General features: G+C 38.6%; 4 protein-coding genes across 5 annotated transcripts; 3 read left to right on the top strand and 1 right to left on the bottom strand.

Annotated features, from left to right (window-relative positions):
* Positions 1-5,172: 5,172 nt before the first annotated feature.
* LOC120258804 (casein kinase 1-like protein HD16) lies at positions 5,173-10,459 on the bottom strand. 2 transcript variants are annotated; one of them, XM_039266238.1, is made up of 16 exons: positions 9,848-10,459; positions 8,625-8,759; positions 8,445-8,518; positions 8,252-8,321; positions 8,106-8,161; positions 7,935-8,006; positions 7,702-7,796; positions 7,528-7,594; positions 7,261-7,390; positions 6,957-7,175; positions 6,737-6,867; positions 6,484-6,658; positions 6,182-6,272; positions 5,949-6,106; positions 5,672-5,860; positions 5,173-5,591 (listed from the first exon to the last, which is right to left on the bottom strand). In XM_039266238.1, the coding sequence occupies exons 1-16, from the start codon at positions 10,184-10,186 to the stop codon at positions 5,532-5,534; spliced, it is 2,061 nt and encodes a 686-aa protein (XP_039122172.1). In that variant the 5' UTR covers positions 10,187-10,459; the 3' UTR covers positions 5,173-5,531. The 2 variants fall into 2 exon arrangements, with proteins under 2 accessions (XP_039122172.1, XP_039122171.1); XM_039266237.1 differs by having other exon boundaries at positions 6,737-6,879; positions 9,848-10,457.
* Positions 10,460-15,656: 5,197 nt separating this feature from the next.
* Positions 15,657-16,469, top strand: LOC120258609 (zinc finger MYM-type protein 1-like). Its single transcript, XM_039266068.1, has one exon. It carries the CDS (start codon positions 15,657-15,659, stop codon positions 16,467-16,469), a length of 813 nt encoding a protein of 270 aa, XP_039122002.1.
* A 78-nt stretch (positions 16,470-16,547) lies between these two features.
* On the top strand, positions 16,548-17,640 carry LOC120258610. Its single transcript, XM_039266069.1, has 2 exons — positions 16,548-16,943; positions 17,029-17,640. The coding sequence occupies exons 1-2, from the start codon at positions 16,548-16,550 to the stop codon at positions 17,638-17,640; spliced, it is 1,008 nt and encodes a 335-aa protein (XP_039122003.1).
* Positions 17,641-17,818: 178 nt separating this feature from the next.
* Positions 17,819-18,409, top strand: LOC120258611 (protein ALP1-like). Its single transcript, XM_039266070.1, has one exon. The coding sequence runs from the start codon at positions 17,819-17,821 to the stop codon at positions 18,407-18,409; it is 591 nt and encodes a 196-aa protein (XP_039122004.1).
* Positions 18,410-18,836: the final 427 nt, after the last annotated feature.

Genomic DNA, 18,836 nt, shown 5'->3' on the forward strand with positions numbered 1-18,836 from the left:
TAGACGACGAGAAAGAGGCCAGGTTGAGGCCGAAGAGGGAAGACGGAGAGATCGAGATGGCGAAGCAATCAAAACCCTAGACGGGGTGATGGCAAAAAGACGGGGTGAAGTGGCCTGGGAAATGGGAAAAGACGGGGTGATTGTAAGCAAAAGCACGTGGGACCATGTGACGGAAGTCAGATGGTTCAAACCCGACTTCAGGGTTTTTTCGCCGAAGTTAAATGGGGAACTTGCTGGTTTTGGAAGTCGGGAAATCGACATTTCGGACTCCACTTCGGCGAACCAAACACAAGGAAATCGTTGGGAACTCACCGGTTCAGTCACTTCGGCCTCCACTTCGGCGAACCAAACACGCTCTAAGTGTAAGGCAACACAAGGTCACCAGAAGGGAATGCGGGCTACTGTGCGCTTGCACAAGTGGTCGCACGTGGTAAAACAAGCGTGTGCAGGCTAATGTGCGCCCGTATATGAAATTGTATACATGATAGTAATTTACTACAGTGTTGTGTTGTTATTCTATGGATATTGTTAGCTTTGCGGTGACTCGAGGTTTGAGCGGTGTGGGTACCCCACCTCAAGTTGTAGCGTCCCGGGGCCTGACACCCACTTTTTAGTCCTCGGCCCCATTTGATCGCTCTACAAGTGGCGGTTGTTTTCATTCGAGATATCGTTCGACTACATGAGTTCCTATCATCCATCATCTCTGATTGCGGCCCCATATTCATCAGTACCTTCTTGATAGAGCTTTTTTGACTGCAAGGGATTGTTCTCGCCATGAGTGGCGCGTACCACCCTTAGTGCGATGGCCAAACAAAAGTTCTCAATCGTTATTTAGAAGAATACTTCCGTTGCTTCGTTATCGACTGCCTGTGTGGATGGCTCCAGTTCCTACCGTGGATGGAGTGTGGCACTATAAAACCACTTGGCACTCGACTATTAGAATGTCACCACATGAGGCTGTGTTTGGCCGTGCTCCAACATCATTGCTCAACTACGTGGTTGGGTTGTCTCCAGCCGCCACACTTGATGATCTGCTTCTCAACCAGACTATCATTCTGGACACTCTCATAGCAACCTCCCAACGTACACAACAACGCGTGCGAGACCAGGCCAATGACAAGCGCCGTGATGTATCTTTCGTAGTGGATGGCTGGGTCTTTCTCCGCCTTCAGCCACATCGACATCTTGATTACTCATCGGCAAAACCATAAGCTCTCACGACGTTTTTTACGGGCCCTTTCGCGTCTTAGCTCGCATTGGCCCTGTTGCCTATTGAATGGAGTTGTCGTTAGGCACTCACATTCACGATGTATTTCATGTTTTGAAGCTTCAATGCTTCCTGGGAAATCTTGTGGCCCCATCCAATCCTTTGCCTTCCGACTTCGTAAATGACCAACCCATACTCCAACCCACCATGGATCTATTCGATCATGTTTTTCTCATTCATGGATACCCTCTCCACCAATACTCGTCCAATGGCAAGGCCAGTCTAAGTCCGATGCAACTTGAGAATCCCTGACATTTTCAGCGGGATTATCTTACTTTCCACCTTGAATACAAGGTGTTGTCTGGATGGGCGACAATTGATGCAGAAGGTGACAAGAATGAGGCACTAACTCATGACACAGACATAACAAAGGTTCGTAGGAGTAGTCTCACCAACAAGATGTTGACACGTAGCACAAAATACCAGGATTACGTCGCATGTCAAGGTGTTGGTCATTTGAATGTAATGTAGCCAATAAGAGTAAAAGGGTGATAGTGGTAGTAAGCAATTATATCATTATAATGGTATAGAGTCTGTAACCAATAGGGATTGTACACCTAATAGTCTGTTACATTATGCATGCTTTAAATGAATGGGAGAACCACGACAAGGGAGTCAGAGAAATCTTCCTCATTTCTCCTTCTCTTCCTTCTTCTCTGTATCTCCTTTCTCCTCTTCAACCACTCTTCTCATTCTGGGCGCTCAATGGAACCTCTCAGCTAGCATCAGGAACACTCGGAATGGATCTTGCTCCAAGAAGGGGAAGAAGAGTCCTTCTTGACCTTAAATCTATCATCTTCCTTTTTATAACTTACTATACTCCATGTATTTCCATGGGTGTGTCAAATCGTAGCATAACCCATCATGTTTAAAAGTTAAAGACAAAGCTTAAATCGAATGATATTTGCGATGTTTAGATGCGGTTTGATGAAGATCAGTTTATCTGGTGTTGTAAGAGGTTTTCCAGAGAATAGGATTGGGTAGCAATTCCTGCCAAAGGCTTTCTTGTTGGAAGCGCTGATTCAAGCATCCAAGTTGAATTCATGGCCCTGGAGATTGCTCTAGAGCTTTGTAGACAAAGGAACATCTACCCAGATCAAATTTATTTGAATTGCTTAACTCTAACAAATTTGCTCCGTATGGCCAACGATCAAATGGTCTATTGGTATACGGGTCGCCGATAGAGTCTTCATCGAGTGGTGAGAGTTCGATTCTCGACTGAGGGCATATTTCTGGGAGATGTGAGCGATGGTTGTGTGCGGGTGGTCCCAACGCCCATGTGTACGTGGGCCCCACCCCCACTTGCTCCACCGAGGCTTGTGCACGCCCCTGACGATTTAGCAGGGCCTTCGGGCTGTCTGTTCCTCTTGTCAAAAAAAAAATTGCCCACGTACTGAGGGCTCAACAGTTCGTTAGAGGTTTAAGAACAAGATAGTTAGCATCAAGAGACGCCTCAGATATTGGTCAATGTCACTCCAGAATACATTCCTCAATTCTTGAATCATCTAGCTGACACCATTGCCTTGTATGGAAGTGATAACCCGGCCTTTCTCTTTGTCAAAGGGGTCTTGAATTGGCCAGATGGCTTTCGATGTTGTAAATTTGGTTGGTTTTCTCTTTTGTTATGCTGTATTTTATGTCATGTGTGCTCTCCTTGTTTAACTACTCTTTTGTGTGTGTGTGTGTGTTTCTTAGTTGTTGTCATAGTTGTGGATATTGTGAACAAAATGAAGTTCAACTCTCCTCAGGTCACAGTTAAATAGTCCTTTGGATTTTCTTTTTTATTGTATTATTATTATTATTATTATTATTATTATTATTATTTTTGCCATTCTCCATCTTCCACATGAACTAAGCGAATAAGTGGAATGGCTAATTAATCCAACTTTGACTCCCAAGCTAATTTCCATACACTGCTATGAGGATATTACAAGCCAGTTATAGAGTTGTAATACTTTATCTCATGAATTTGTTTGCTAAGTAATCATATTGGTAGAGCTAGATGACCTCCAGGACGCTATCACTAGAACAAGGAAAGAGGTTTACTATAGCTGTAGAATTTGTTGCTATTCCTTCAAAAACTTTATCGATGAACCCACATCAGGTATTGATGCAAGAGCAGCTTCTATCGTAATGGGAACGGAACGGTAAGGAACATAGTAGACACAAGAAGACCAATTGTTTGTAGAATCCTTCAGCTCAGTACTAACATTTGTCAATCCTTTGGCTAGGTCATAGGTGAGAACTAGTCTATTACTGTCATTTCACTTCTATATGGTATAGTTATGCTGAGGAAGAACAGAGGCCGAGTAATATACATCTGTCTGTCCATTGGGACACAAATCTAATGAGATGATTTCACAGACATGAGGCATCATAGCCATGGTATTGGTTGGCTTTGCTGTCTTATTTGCCTTCCTGTTTGCTTTCAAGCAAAGATTAGAAGGCCTTGATAAACTGAACCAATTCTTCTGTTTTTCTTTTGGTTGGGTGGGGGTGCTATGGTCATGGAGCCTTGATAAAATGAACCAATTCGTTTTTTGTGAGTGTGTGAGGAGGGAGCAGATACTCATGGAGTCTTGATAAACTGAATCTCTTTTTCTTTTTCTTTTTTGAGGGGAGGGAAAATATGTATTTTGCTCTATTATCATAGTTTACAGATGTTTATTTATTTTTATTTTCATATATATATATATGGGTAAACAGTGTTTGAGGAGAAATTAAACATCATTTAAAGACATGGCTAAAACAAATTACGGTTTTATAACTATAAATTTGAAAGAATTGCTTATCTCCCCGATTACACACATTTATAAAAAAAAAATTTAATTAAATTATTTATCACTTTGAGTAGTTCTATAAATATTATTTTTTTCCCCAATTTTACTCTTTTAGTAATCTATAAATAATATTTTTTTCCAATTTTACTTAAAAGAAGTTTGTATATTAATAAAAGTAAATAGTTCTAATAAGGAGAAGATCTTATTCATATATTTGTTAAAAATTTAAAGATATTAATGATAATTTAAAAATTTATGCAAAGTTTAAATGTGATAGGTAAAATGAAACCAAAAAAAAATAGTAAAACAAATGACTTGTATTACCATCCAAACCCTAAGGTGGGATTTCTTACGATCTAACTGCCATTAACATTTTTCCAAGAGGACAATAAAATATGCCCCTGACTAAGTAATGGCATCTTTACCAGTTTCAAACTTACAAAATCTGCCTCGAATTATCATACTACATAATTTAAATCAACATTTTGCCCTTGCAAAGTCATTATTATTTTTTTTCATCTTGCCATTTATAAAGTCACAAATTCAAAAGGGTAATTATCCAAAATTCCAAAGGTTAACTCTTTGATAGAGACTACGCTAATTAAGCTAGTGTAGTAAATACAATACATTGCTTGATATAATATATATATATATATATATATATTTGATATTTCACCAACAACCTGTTAATCTATTAATATTGGATCCTATATATAATAATTATATTTTATTAAAAAAATAATAATAAATTTAAACTTTAACTCACACAAAATGGGAGCACACAAATGAATTGAAATATTAACTCTTTCGATTGGACATGCATCTAACATGACTAATACACTTTATAAATAAATAAATACCCTAGTAAAACCCCACACCAAGTTGCAATTCCATTCATTGTTGTCTGAAAAACAATCTGAAATTTAAATAGCAAAAACAATTCTACAAGGAAAGGTTACATTTTCCTAATATCAAAAAATAGGAATCACAACAACAAAGGAAAAACAAAACTAAACAATCAAACATAAGAATGAACACAAATCACAGGGGTGGCAAGAGCGCAATAACACTTGTATACACCTATCAAACCAAACCAAAGAATCCAAAGTAAACAAGATAAATAAGTGATGAGGAATCAAACAATCAAACAATTGGAACCGAAAATAGTCACCTTGCTGAGTACAACCTACAAGTTCCGATAGCATCAAACTTAGGATATATTTGCATTTGTGAGAAATTAAAATTTATTCACTATACAACCGCGATGCCAATAATTAAGGATGCCAAAAATGCATGGTAAAACGTTTAAGCATCCCTAAAACTAGACAGTGATGCTGCACCAGGTGTTAGTAGACAACAATAAAGTAAAATTTTGCACATCTAAGGCATATCTAACACACAAGTGCCCGATTAGGGGTTGCCTTCAATCGACAAGCTTTCACATTTCTAAGGGTAAGAACTTGGTGATGCAAACCAAGGCAAGTTTATGAAACTGTTCGACCATAGCAAACAGAGGCAATGTAAAGATTTTTGGCCCACTTCTCCTGCAAGCAAACAAAAACATATTCAGCTGTCTAGATTATCATGCCATCAAAATAAACATTAGGGCATGAAAGAGAACCACCTTCACATGCTGACTTGGAAATGCAGAAGTTCTTAGAGTCTCTTGTGTTTCATCAACAGGCCGCCTTCTTGGTACACTAAGAACAAATGCAGCCTGGTCCCATGTTGCAGCAGTGGCGGTTATGCGATACCCACCATCCCACCTCCGGTGGATACCTTCACTTGGGTACAGGAAGTCGAGCTCAACAACCTATAGAATGGAAAAATATCAGCACAAGTCTCATGCACTAATTACTTCTGATACAATTAAGAGAAGTTCTATAATTTTATTCAGAAACCTGATCACTAAATCCAGCATTTCGGGACATGACAACACCCCATCTAGTTCCGGCAGTGGCCATGGCAGTGACGTAGAAACCTTCTCTCCATTTCTTGTTTATCCACTTGAATGGAAAAGAATCACTGACTTTGTAGGATTGCTGAGCATATTGGGTACCTGAAGCAGAAAGCATGAGCACTGCAAAAACTTGGGGGGATAGCTAGGCCTTTCATTGATCAAGGGAGACTTTACCTTTAGACATCACCACCAAGGAGCTTCCGTTGTTTGCCCCCGCTAATGCACTGATGTAAAAATTTTTCTCCCATTGCTCCATTATCCATTCCTGAAAGCAATGGAAAAAAAGGTCAAAAATTATTGATGAAAATTTTGATGCCAAAAAGAAACTGTTTGCATGGTAGCATACACTCACTGCAGGAACATTTCAAGTTTGCTAAGTGATCAGGAAATTTTTGCAACATAAGAATCTAACGCAGCTAGGTAATATTAAAATAAACCACAATTTCAGCACAAAAGGGAAATGCATGACTCCTCACTTTGTGAAGAAAATTTGCTGATAGCTCATAAACTTGGGCAGTAAACCCAGTGCCTGCGTCCATAATCAGTGCCCACAGATTTGTGCAAGAAGCAACACAGCTGATAAATAAACCATCTTCATTTCCTTTCTCAATATGCTGCACGAGCCTAGCATCAGCAACATTGTAGTGATACCTAAAACAAGAAAGAAAAAACTGTCAGCTGATGTCATTATCCCTTTTCTTGTCTATGTAGTAAAAGTTAGGCAAATGCCTTTGCTTCATTGGTCGCCGGGAATTATAAACACTAATCCATTGTGTCGCAGGCATCCCCATCCTGACTTTCTTCTTTGGCTGTTCATCATCTTCATCTTCAATCATTAACCGGCCTCTCTTTTGACCAACCTGGTATATAAGCTTCACAACAATTGACCAAATATTAGATCTAAACAAGGTGAAGAAACCAAGACACTGATTACACAACACTGCCATACCTTCTGTGCCCCATCAGTGTTAATTGGCCTGATATCAGGATTTGGACCTACTATACCATCGAAAAGGGAAATACATTTGGCATAATTAGGTTCCTCATCAAACTTTAAGTTGACCACATACTCAACAAATTGTCTGAAAGGATGTGGACAAAAGCAACACAGTGATTCTGGAGATGTGGCCATCTTCTTTTTGCACACAAGAAAACCTTTATTCTCCCCCTGTGAGCAGAAATAGGAAGGCACATAAGATTTTAATAACAAAAGCAAGCATGATTGGCCTAAAATGCAAGTAAAATATCTAAACCTGGTATCCTTGCCATGGTAGACGGCCACGAAGTAGAAAAATAAGTGTGTAGGCAAGGGATTCTAGGTCATCCCTCCTGCTTCCTGTCCTTCCTAGGTGTGCATGAACACTAGCATAGCGTACAGTTCCTCTGGAATATTAAATTACAAATCCAGAATTCCTCAAAATATATTCAATAACATAGATAAATCATGTAAGTATTGTTAGAAGGAATGACCATGTTTAGCATTGTTAATAGAAATGAGGGGAAGAATTACTGTAGTGCACCTGAAAACATCTGGTCGTTGGTCGTAATCGACATGTTGACCGCTAGAAGTATCCTTCCACCTAGTGGCTGACAATCACATCATTCATAAATATTTAGAAGTTAAATACATCCAAAGGGTGAATGGCAGACCATAGCCAGATAGCGCACAAGAATATCAGAAAGGCATTTATTACCCAAGCCAAGATCAACAAGGAATAGTTTTTTCTCTTCAGGAGTCCCTGAAGGACCAAGTAAGAAGTTCTCAGGTTTCACATCTCCATGCACATAACTATCATGCAAAATGGTTAAAGAATAAGCATTCAGATATTAAAAGCAAAACATCAAGTTAAACAATGTCAAATAAACAACCAGATCAATACTAAAGTGGTCATAACAATCACAATTCCAAACACAAGAAATTAAGTACCCTTTAGAGTGCATCTTCTCTAAAATGGAAATTGCTTCAATGCCAATGCAAGCAACCATTTCAATAGACATGCTGCAAAAAGGGATAAAAAGGTACAGTTTAGCCATACAGGCGCCGGTCATGACTGGGAGAGAAGTACCAAAAAGACTAAAGTTAAGAGGTAACACAAACGTGTGAGAATTATTATTCCAAACATCCCATAGACTTGGCCCCAACATGTCCATGACCTGAACAATATACAATAATTAATTATTCGCCTTTAAACGAAAATGTAATTGGGAACATCAAAGACTGACATTTGAAAATTTATCAATTACCATGACATAATAGTCCCCTTGGCGGCCCTTGTAATGAACACGTGGCACCCCATGAATACCACCAAGGGTGCTACATAAGAAAAGATAATGGAGGTCAGCAATAGTAAAACCCAACATTTTCCACACACACACACACACACAAAAAAAATCCAAATATTGATAACATAACACAAGTGAACATGACTTTACTCACTTGTAAACCTGCCACTCATATGGAGGTCCATAATTGCATCCTTTACTGCTTCTATGCTCAAATTTTAATGCCACCTAACATATAAACAAGCCAAGATTCATGTGTGTGTGTGAGAGAGAGAGCGAGCGAGCAAGGAGGGGGAGAGAGGAGGGAGGGAATATGTGCAGAAATCACACAAACCTCTACAGCATTAGAACCAGGAATTCTATCATTTGCATTAGCAGGTGACATACGCCGACCAACATAAACTTGTCCAAAGCCCCCTTTTCCTAGTTTCTTTTCAATTTTATACACAGGTGAATTGCCAATCTGGACCTGTTGCCAAAGAAAAGCAATGGATGAAAACAATGCATGCCTATATGCAATATTACTGTTGGGTTTTGCACATTGTAGTGAAAAAAAAATAATAGTATAAGGCTTGAGGATCTTACTCATAATGAAGAAAAGACATTATTTCAGGTATAACTACAGCGAAAAGTTCAATGGAAATTTTAAAATTCAAACAAATATAATCATTGTTAGAAATACATTCAGGGCAGGTTTACCAAAAGGAAAACATGAAATAAAAAAGGAAAATTCAAACTGATGATGTGCCCTTAAGAATCAAACTAATAATCCTGCAAATCTTTAGAGACAGGTGCATAATAAGACAGATGAAATATACGTGAATTTTACACCTGACCAATAGGAGATATTGTACAACCACTCTTGTAAAAACTACCTCGCCTAAGTTACACGTACATATGTGAGGTAGGACACATCTAAGATCAAGAGACCAAGGAAGATAAATCACAAGAGAAGGTTTGCAGAAAACCACAAAGATGACCCTCTGAATAATCAAACTTTCTTCAAAACAGCATCAGGAAGAGCTACAAAATTTGCTCCTTGCTCAACTGCTCATCAAGTAACTCATGAGCAAGATGGCCATACATCGACGTACAGATCATAATGTGGACAAGTGAATAGCACTCAGCAGATCATGATGATCTTAATTTCCTTGATCTGCTCCTAGATCCAAATTTTCATGCTCAAAGTGCAACCTCACACACCTGTCTAGCCTCAGTAACGCTTACTAATAATTCCTAGATAACTAGGAGTAACCCATGTGAGGAGCCTAAAACCATTCCAAGAAGCATGCATCATCCTCAAACTATCCTGCCTTCAGAGCAGCAAAATATCCAATTTACTAAAGCACAACACAGTTCCTTGAAACTACAAAATATAGGCAATCGTTACATAAAAACAGGAGAAAGTAACAGAAAAGAAATCAACAAGACAATCAATGTCCGATATTGGAGAAAAATAATTCAAGAAAGAATGGTATCTAACCCATTTATCACACTATTTATCAAGAAGTAAATATGACGACAAATAAATGAAATTAAAGAAGCAAAAGAACTAACCTTCTCGGGGAGCGGCGCGGTGCTCCCCTCGTCCTCCCCGCCAGCAAGCTTATCGGCGCTCTTCCCACCGCTATCAAACTCATCCATTCTCCTCTCGCCAACCTCCTCCTGGTTCTCCTCCTCCCCGCCACCAAGCGCGCCGATCTCGCCAACGCCCTCAGGGAGCCCGACCTCCTCCTTGGGCTCAACAACCACGATCTCCTCCGCCGCCTGGCGGCCCCTCGTCGCCGGCCTCCTTCTCCTGGCTGCCCCGGCGGCGCCGCGTCTCTCGCTCTGCACCACGGGATTAGGCTGCGCCCGGCCCCGTCGCGGTCCACTACGCAGCTCTGGCATCTTCATCCATTGACCCTCATGCTTGGAGAACCTAAAACCTCTTCTCAAAACCTAGCGCTCAGGAGGCAATCCGACGAGGGGGGAGCCGGAGAGAAACTCCGGCGATCGCCAATCGAACAACCGCGTGATCGAGATCGGAGAAGGAGGACGGATTTGAAGGAATTAGGGCTCAGAGAAACAACGATCGCAGATGAGATTTGGGGGCTCGAGGGATTCGAGAGAGATTTGGGGACGGTGATGAAGAGAGAGGACAATGGAGTCTTTAAATCTAAACTCGAGGGCATTTGTGGAAAATAAGCTCGCCGCTTTGCTTTCTTGGTTGGCTGCTGCATGTGAGAAACTCTGATACCTAATCGCAAAGCAGGATGGACGATGAGGATTAAATCTTGGGCCGCGTGAGGACTTGGGGGCGAATTACCGAGTAAACGAGGGGTGAGGATGAATAAATGGTGAGATGGATGAAAGTGCTACGAGTAACGGCCGAACAGCGAACAGCTGAAGTAACGCCACTTGTACGTGAATAAGTGGGGCCCAGAGGAGACTCAGGCGACTAGCACGGGACCAGGATGGTCAACGGAATAGAATCTTAAATATACAACAAGGGCATATAAGTAATTGCAGCTTTGTAAGGACTCCTACTTAATTTGTGGAAGCATATTGGTTGGAGTCTTCATATATCGCGGGTCAATTGTAATAATTGTATATGCCCCTTGACTTGAGGAGAGTATAAAAAGCAGTCATGTTTAGCTCATCCTTTGTCTATTCGAGGCCATGTTCAACTCTAGTGGTGTCAAATGGGTCGTGCCGGCCCGGGCCCAGCATGGCCCGGCATGAGTTGGACCGTACTTGACCCAAGATACAGTCTACTAAAGATCGTGTCCGGCAGAGATGCACTCAAACCCCCAGGGCCGTCTTGGGCTAGGGGTTTGCTGACCATGGGCTGCAGACTTACTTGCCCGGCCTTTACTAGCTAAGCACGCCTAAAGTCGCAAAGTTTTTTTCCAATTTTTTTTTAATTTTTTGGTATATTTTTTATTTTTTTAATCAATAAGGCTTTTAGTTCTATGTTTTTGAATTTTAGGATTTTTTTTTTAATATTTTTTTAGCAAATTTAAGGTATTTTTTATATTTTTGGGGTTTAAAATAAAAAATATGAATATAATATAACCAGGGCCACGTGCGGGCTGACCTTGGTGGTTGGCGGGTCGTGCCGGCCCGAGCACGCATAGTGCGTGGGCCGTATGGGCCCGAGGCCGGGTCGGCCCGTTTGACACCACTATTCAACTCCCAAAAAATGCACTTATTTTTTACTGGGGTTAGACATCTTCTAAGGTTGTTGTTAAGTCTGATGACGTGGATTGGCATTATATGACAAGTCAATGTGTGACATGGCAAGAGAATGATGACGTGGCTAGAGATGACTCATCAAAGTAAAAGGTGACTAGGATGATGATCAAAGTTGAAGATTTTATTTAGGCCCTATTTGGATGCAAAATAAAAAAATATGGCATAATTTTATTATGCAAGAAGTGCAAGTGATTATTAAAATTATGACATATTTTATTCCTACATAATGGGTGTTTGGGTAACTAAATAAAAAAATATTACAAAAATTATTATATATTTTTTTCTTATATAATGAGTGTTTGTTTTGCATAATAAATAATTATTACATAATAAATATAACCGTTGGTTTATAACCGTTGGTAATTAAATTTTGAAAAATAGCCGTTAAAATATAGCCGTTGTAAATATAGTCGTTATAATTATAGCCGTTATCATTTTTCCCTATTTATACACAACATGAATCCTTTGCATTATACACATAACTGAAAAAAAAAAATTCATAGTTCTAACCATTGTTTCACCATGGATTCCTTAAATCTTTGGAGGAAAAGAAATGAATAAGATGATCTACTTATGCTCAACAATTGGTCAAGAGAATGTTCAGCACCTTCCAGCAATGTAGAACATCACACATCCATTCTTACAGGTGATGCATATGTACAAGAAATTCTTCAAGGTCATGAGGAACGTTGAAAAGAGAATTTCGTATCGAGCCTTATATATTTCAAGCACTGGTTGATCGTCTAAGAGAAAAATCTCTCCTCTGCAACTCAAAACGGACAACAGTCGAGGAGCAACTAGCAATGTTCATGTACACTCTAGCTCATAATGCTAGTAACCGTGATGTCCAAGATCGATTTCAACATTCTGCAGAAACGGTTAGTCGATATTTTAGTAAAGTACTTAAAGCTGTTAATCGACTTGCTCGTGAATATATAGAACCTCCATCGACACTGACATCACCGGTTATTCAGAATACCCGAAAATTTTCCCATATTTCAAGGTAGGCAAATCTATATATTATGAAGTTTATTGTGAATTTTTGTTCGTCTTTATAAATGTTTATATGTTTGTTTATTTTTTAGGATTGTGTTGGTGCTATTGATGGAACACATATTCCAATCACGATTTCTTTGGATAAGCAAGATCCTTACAGAAACAGGAAGCAAACGTTATCACAGAATGTTATGGTCAGTGGCGGAACCAAGGGGGCGGCGGGGGCTTGCACATGGCGCCTGAAAAAGTCATTGAAGCTAGCCTCACCCGAGGTTGCGGAGAAGGAAGCCCCCATCCCGGGAAGAAACTCCACTCAATGGACCACCTGCATAAATAATCTACACTTCTTGAGCTTTGCGATGATGCCGGATTGTAGGAGTCGTCGGGACGACCATCTCTTGGAATCTAAAAGGAATGGATCATGGAGAATGAAGACTTGAAAAAAAGTGGCGAGTGAGGAGGTGCTCGGGGTGGAGCTACGGACAAGAAGAAGAAGCTAGTCAAATAGTCAAACTATAGAGAATAAAAAAATGCCAAAGCCAAAAGAGATAAATGGTTACATGGGGTCAATCTTCTCTTGAGAATATGTGGTGTCATGGTTTCATTGGCTTGGCTTGGGAGTTGGGACTCGGGTGTTTAACTTAGGATCCGATAAGAAACACAAGTAACACATGTGATAAATCCGAATCCTCTCATTCTCATTGAATTTTGTTATCAGGTTATCGGATTTAAATTAAGATCCGAATCAATACCCAAATTTTTTTCATTGGTTTGCCCTCAACGGCTCAAAATCGACCCGTTGCTCTTACTCATCGAGATAAATCCCTAGATCAAAAAAATTCCCTTCTCTAGTTCTCTTGGTAGTTGCTGTCCATTGTATCCTCAACAAACAAGATCTTGACTCTTAAGTCTTGACTCCTTCTCCTTGAGCCTTGAATCCTTGATTCTTGGTGTTTCTCCAAAGTTCAAACTCCAAAGTGTAACTATGTAAGCATTATGTGTTAGTGTGTGTAATTTATTTTTAAATTTTTTGTTCATCATTCATCAGAGTCATGAAGCAGTGTTACGTTGTTTTTTTTTTTTTTCAGAAAATCTCATATTCAAAGAATTTGGCTTTGACTCTTTGGGGATTGAGTTTGAAACTTGAGAGCCATTTTTGTAACTTGTAAGTATTTGTTCTTTTACTTAAGATTTGTATGAGCTTATTTACTTGAGAGTCATTTTTGTAACTTGTAAGTATTTGTTCCATGGACTTGTCTATGGAGATGCTATAAAAATCAGTCAAATTAAGATACATGATTATTGATTAATGTGAATGATTAAATGATTGATCATTGATAATGATAGTTACTTGAGTTGAATATATTAACAAAGCACTTAAGAACACCATAATTTTTATATTCTCCAACTTGGCAACTTATATTGCAAGTTTGCAACAACATCTGTGATTCGATCACTTCAACGAGAAAAAAGCTGAAAAAAAGAAACATAAATTTTTCAGATTTTTCAAACTATGAGAATGAGCTATAAAGACCATGGATTGATTATTGATATTTGATAATAACCATCAATTGAATTGAGACATTTTTCATTTGATAATATCCGATTTTCAGATTTTTCATTTGATTATTGACATTGGCTTGTATTATCCGATGGTCATAGTCTTCAACTTTACAAGGTATCCTCATGTAATTAATGATCTGATTTGATAGGCAATTAATGAAACAAGGATTTGTGGTGTTCATTCTTCATAATAAGTCTTTTTAATTGATTAAATTGAATTGATTAAATGATTTGATTTGATGGCTCTGGTCATGAATCATGATCCACAATAGGTGGTATGAGAACTAGCATTCCATACCCCCATGACATTATCTAATAGAATATGCTAGGAAATAAGGAATGTGTTTATTTCTCATTTAGTAATCACTCATTAGATAATTTACATGAATCTATCAAATCTATAACATGCACTCTTAGTAATCACTCATTGGATAATTTACATGAACACATAATTTTCTTCTCAGAATGAACTTGGTTTTATTTGATCCAACACTTGCTTATTTGTGTATGTAACACATCATTTATTCCCTGATTATTAATATTTTGCTTATTGACCTTCATGATTAATTTATTGGGTTTTAATGTTTAATGCAATTGTGAATAGCCTTATAGCCATATTTCCTTGAGGCTGATATAGAAACTTATGTTATTGTCCAAATTTTCCTTAGAGATAGTCAAGTGTTTTGCTTTGAATAAGAACAACATCAACATATAACCATATCTAGATAAGTATTAGAAGAAAACACTACTTAAGTTGTTGTACTAGATGATCATCCAGGGGAGAAATAAATTTTGTTGGACTGCACTCTATTTCTTATTTATTAAATTTCATTGTTTGTTTAATTTAAATTAATTATCAATTGTTGGAATGCACTCTATGCTTTGAAATGAATTACAAATATTATTGCCTTTGAATATTTAGTTACTATTTTCTTATCAATTGTATTTATACATGTTTATTTTGATCTTTGAATAATGGATAGCATTATACACTTTCATAGCCAATTGGACATGGATAAATTTTTTTAATTAAAGCGACCACGGAGTGAAGAGTCATCAATTGTCCGAAAGCACCACCGAGCTACGGATCAAGTGAGAAAAAAAACACCGATGTGAATTTCAATTCAAATGACATCATTAGTGATCCGGGACTACGAAAGCCGATTGAAGACTTTGATATCGGGATTAGAGATCAAAGTACTGAAGGGAATATTTAACTAGAGGCCCCTGTCAACCAACTGGCCATAGTTTTCCACAAAAGGAGTACGGCAAACAAAGGAGGAGTTTTCAGGATGCATGGTTTAAACAATATCCATGGTTGGAGTACAGTGTGACAAAAGATTCAGCATATTGTTTTTGGTGTTACCTTTTCACACCTAGTAGGGGAAATCGAATAAGAGAAGATGCATTTACTAAAAAAGGGTTCAATAATTGGAAAAAAGCATTAGAAAAATTTGTAGAGCATGTTGGTGTTGTGAACAGTGTGCATAATGACGCAAGAGTACAATTTCAGAGTTTTCAAAATCAAAGGCATAGCGTGTCACACCAATTGGCTACACATTCACAAGAGATGGAGGTTGAATATCGTACTCGTTTAACAGCTGTTTTAGATGTGACGCGTTTTCTATTGAAGCAAGGTTTGCCTTTCCGTGGACATGATGAGTCCTTGAGCTCCTTGAACAAGGGTAATTTCCTTGAGCTACTCGAGTGGTATAGCCTGCGGAATGAAAAGGTTTTTAGGGTGGTTAATCAAAATGCTCCAGCAAATAATCAAATGACTTCGCCGAAAATTCAGAAGGAGTTAGCAAATGCTTGTGCAACAGAGATTACATGTACTATTGTTGATGATATAGGAGATAAGTATTTTTCTCTTATGATTGATGAAGCCCGGGATGTGTCAGTAAAGGAGCAAATGGGAGTTGTTTTGCGCTATGTGAGTAAGAATGGGTATGTGATAGAGAGGTTTCTTGCTATGGTTCATGTGCCAGATACATCAGCTATTTCACTGAAGAATGCCATTGATTGTTTATTTGCTAAACATAGGTTATCTCTTTCAAGACTGAGGGGACAAGGATATGATGGGGCTTCAAATATGCGAGGAGAATTCAACGGTTTGAAGGCACTTGTCCTAAAAGAAAATCCATATGCAAGGTATATCCATTGTTTTGCTCATCAGCTCCAATTAGTGATTGTTGCTGTTGCTAAAGACAATCGAATTGTGAGTGATTTTTTCCAATATGTTACTATGATTGTTAATGCGGCGGGGGCATCTTGTAAAAGGAAAGACCAACTTCGGCAACATCACCATGACAGGTTGGTTGAGCAATTAGAGAAGGTAGAGATAGCCCGGTGGCGGAGGACAAAAATCAAGAATCCGGTTTAGCAAGACCGGGTGATACTCGTTGGGGATCGCATTACACTACCATTCTCCGGCTAATCTCAATGTGGACTTGAGTGTTAAATGTCCTTCAAAAATGTGCATGATGATGGTGCTTCTAATGACAATAGAGGCATAGCGGCAAGTTTGATTGAAAAAATGGAGAATTATCAATTTGTGTTTGTGATGTATTTGATGAGGCGTTTGTTGGGAATAACAAATGAGTTATCACTTGCCTTACAACAAAATGATCAAAATATTGTTCAAGCAATGCGTTTGATTGAAGCTGTAAAGGTTCAGCTTCAAGACTTAAGGGAGACAGGATGGGAGGCATTTTTGGAGCAAGTTAGATCTTTTTGTGAAGGAAACTCTATCCCGGTGCCTAATATGGAGGATCATATGCGAATCCGTGGTCGTTCTAGACGGGAAGGGCAAGTCATTACTCATTTTCACCATTACCGCGTTGAAATTTTCTGCGAGGTTAGTATTCTTTATATTCATTTGTAAATCTCATTAATTTAGTTTCTTAGAAATATTTGTAATTTTATTATTGTGGCAATGTTAGGTCATTGATTTGATTGCACAAGAAATGCAAAACCGCTTCCCAGAAACTAGCACAGAGTTACTTCTTCTTCTGTCATGCCTTGATCCAAGGGACTCATTCTCCAAATTCAACATCCATAAGCTACTTCGTCTTGCAGAACTTTATCCCGAAGATTTCACAATGACTGAACGCATGATGCTTGAGGATCAACTTGCTACTTTTATTTATGATGTGCGGCATGATCCAGATTTTATAAATGTTGGGGACTTAGGAGGTTTTGCTAGGAAGATGGTTGAGACAGGCAAACATATTATTTTTCCACTAATTTATCGCCTTATCGAGTTGGCATTGGTTTTACCAGTTGCGACAGCTAGTGTTGAGAGGGTGTTTTCGGCGATGAATATTGTGAAAACTGACTTACGTAATAAAATGGGAGACGAGTGGATGAATGATAGCTTGGTTGTCTATATTGAGCGGGAGGTTTTTGCAACTATAGACAATGAAGCGATTCTACAACGTTTTCAGAAAATGCAAACTCGGCGGATGCAGTTACCTCCTCTTAGTCTGACCCACATGCCTCACATTTCTAGCACTAACGCTGGCATCGGTTCTAGTTCAAGCATGCATAAATAGCTATTGTATGTTTTTTTTCCCAATTATGTATTCAAAGTGTGGTTGTTTAATAAAAAATTTTATTACCTTATTATTTACATTTCGAATAAATACTTATTTAGATGTATATATATATATATATATATATATATATTGAATTAGCCCCCCCTATTAGTAAATCCTGGTTCCGCCACTGGTTATGGTTGCATGTGATTTTGATCTTCGTTTTGTATATGTACGAGCTGGTTGGGAAGGTTCTGCTTCCGATGCTATGATTCTCCAACGTTCGATTGAACAAGGTTTTGAAGTCCCACGGGGTAAATATTATCTAGTAGACGCAAGATATGCTAATACCCCGAATTTTATTGCTCCATATAGAGGTGTCCGGTACCATTTGCAAGAGCAAGGTCGAGCGCAAACTAGACCGGGCAATTGTAAAGAACTATTTAATTTGCGACATGCATCATTACGGAATCATGTTGAACGCATCATCGGCATTTTGAAGATGAGGTTTCCAATCCTTAAAGTAGCAACTTTCCACCCAATAGACTCTCAAACTGATATAGTGGTTGTTGCTTGTATGTTGCATAACTTCATCCGTATACATAATGGTACATATGCTGTTGAGGATTTCGATAATGAAGCCGAAGAAACTATTGTTCCTAATGGAGATGAGTCATACGGAGAGGATGTTGATACCATGAACTCTGAGCGAACTACAGGTGCTCGTAAAAGAGATGAAATAGCAATGCAAATGTGGAATGATTATTGTAGCTACCGCCGAGCCTAACCATAGGTGTGTGACAATCATAAAATTGTTTCTTATCCATTGTATCGCAGAGCACTTTTGGATGAATGAATCTTGGGTCTTGTTTGAAACCATTTCCTATACTGAAATAGCATTATAGAGTATATTACAAGACAAAAGGATACTTATGAACAAATTCATGCCAAACAAAAAAAAAGACCTACAATCAAAATTACACATAATGAAAAGATCCCCAAAACAACTTTAACACGTTCAAGATTACATGTTCATAATCAAAACAAGTTCATGGGAAAAAATTGTGCTTATGAAAACATTCAAGTTCAGGATAACAAGTTCATAATCATCTTCTACTCAATTTTAGAGAACATCATTTTGAGCCATGGCACTTTATGATCTTCCTGAAGACATAAGAAGAGTTCACGATAACTCTTATCTTTAATGAAAATTT

The sequence above is a fragment of the Dioscorea cayenensis genome, chromosome 4 (assembly GCF_009730915.1).
Source record: "Dioscorea cayenensis subsp. rotundata cultivar TDr96_F1 chromosome 4, TDr96_F1_v2_PseudoChromosome.rev07_lg8_w22 25.fasta, whole genome shotgun sequence".
Taxonomy (NCBI): domain Eukaryota; kingdom Viridiplantae; phylum Streptophyta; class Magnoliopsida; order Dioscoreales; family Dioscoreaceae; genus Dioscorea; species Dioscorea cayenensis.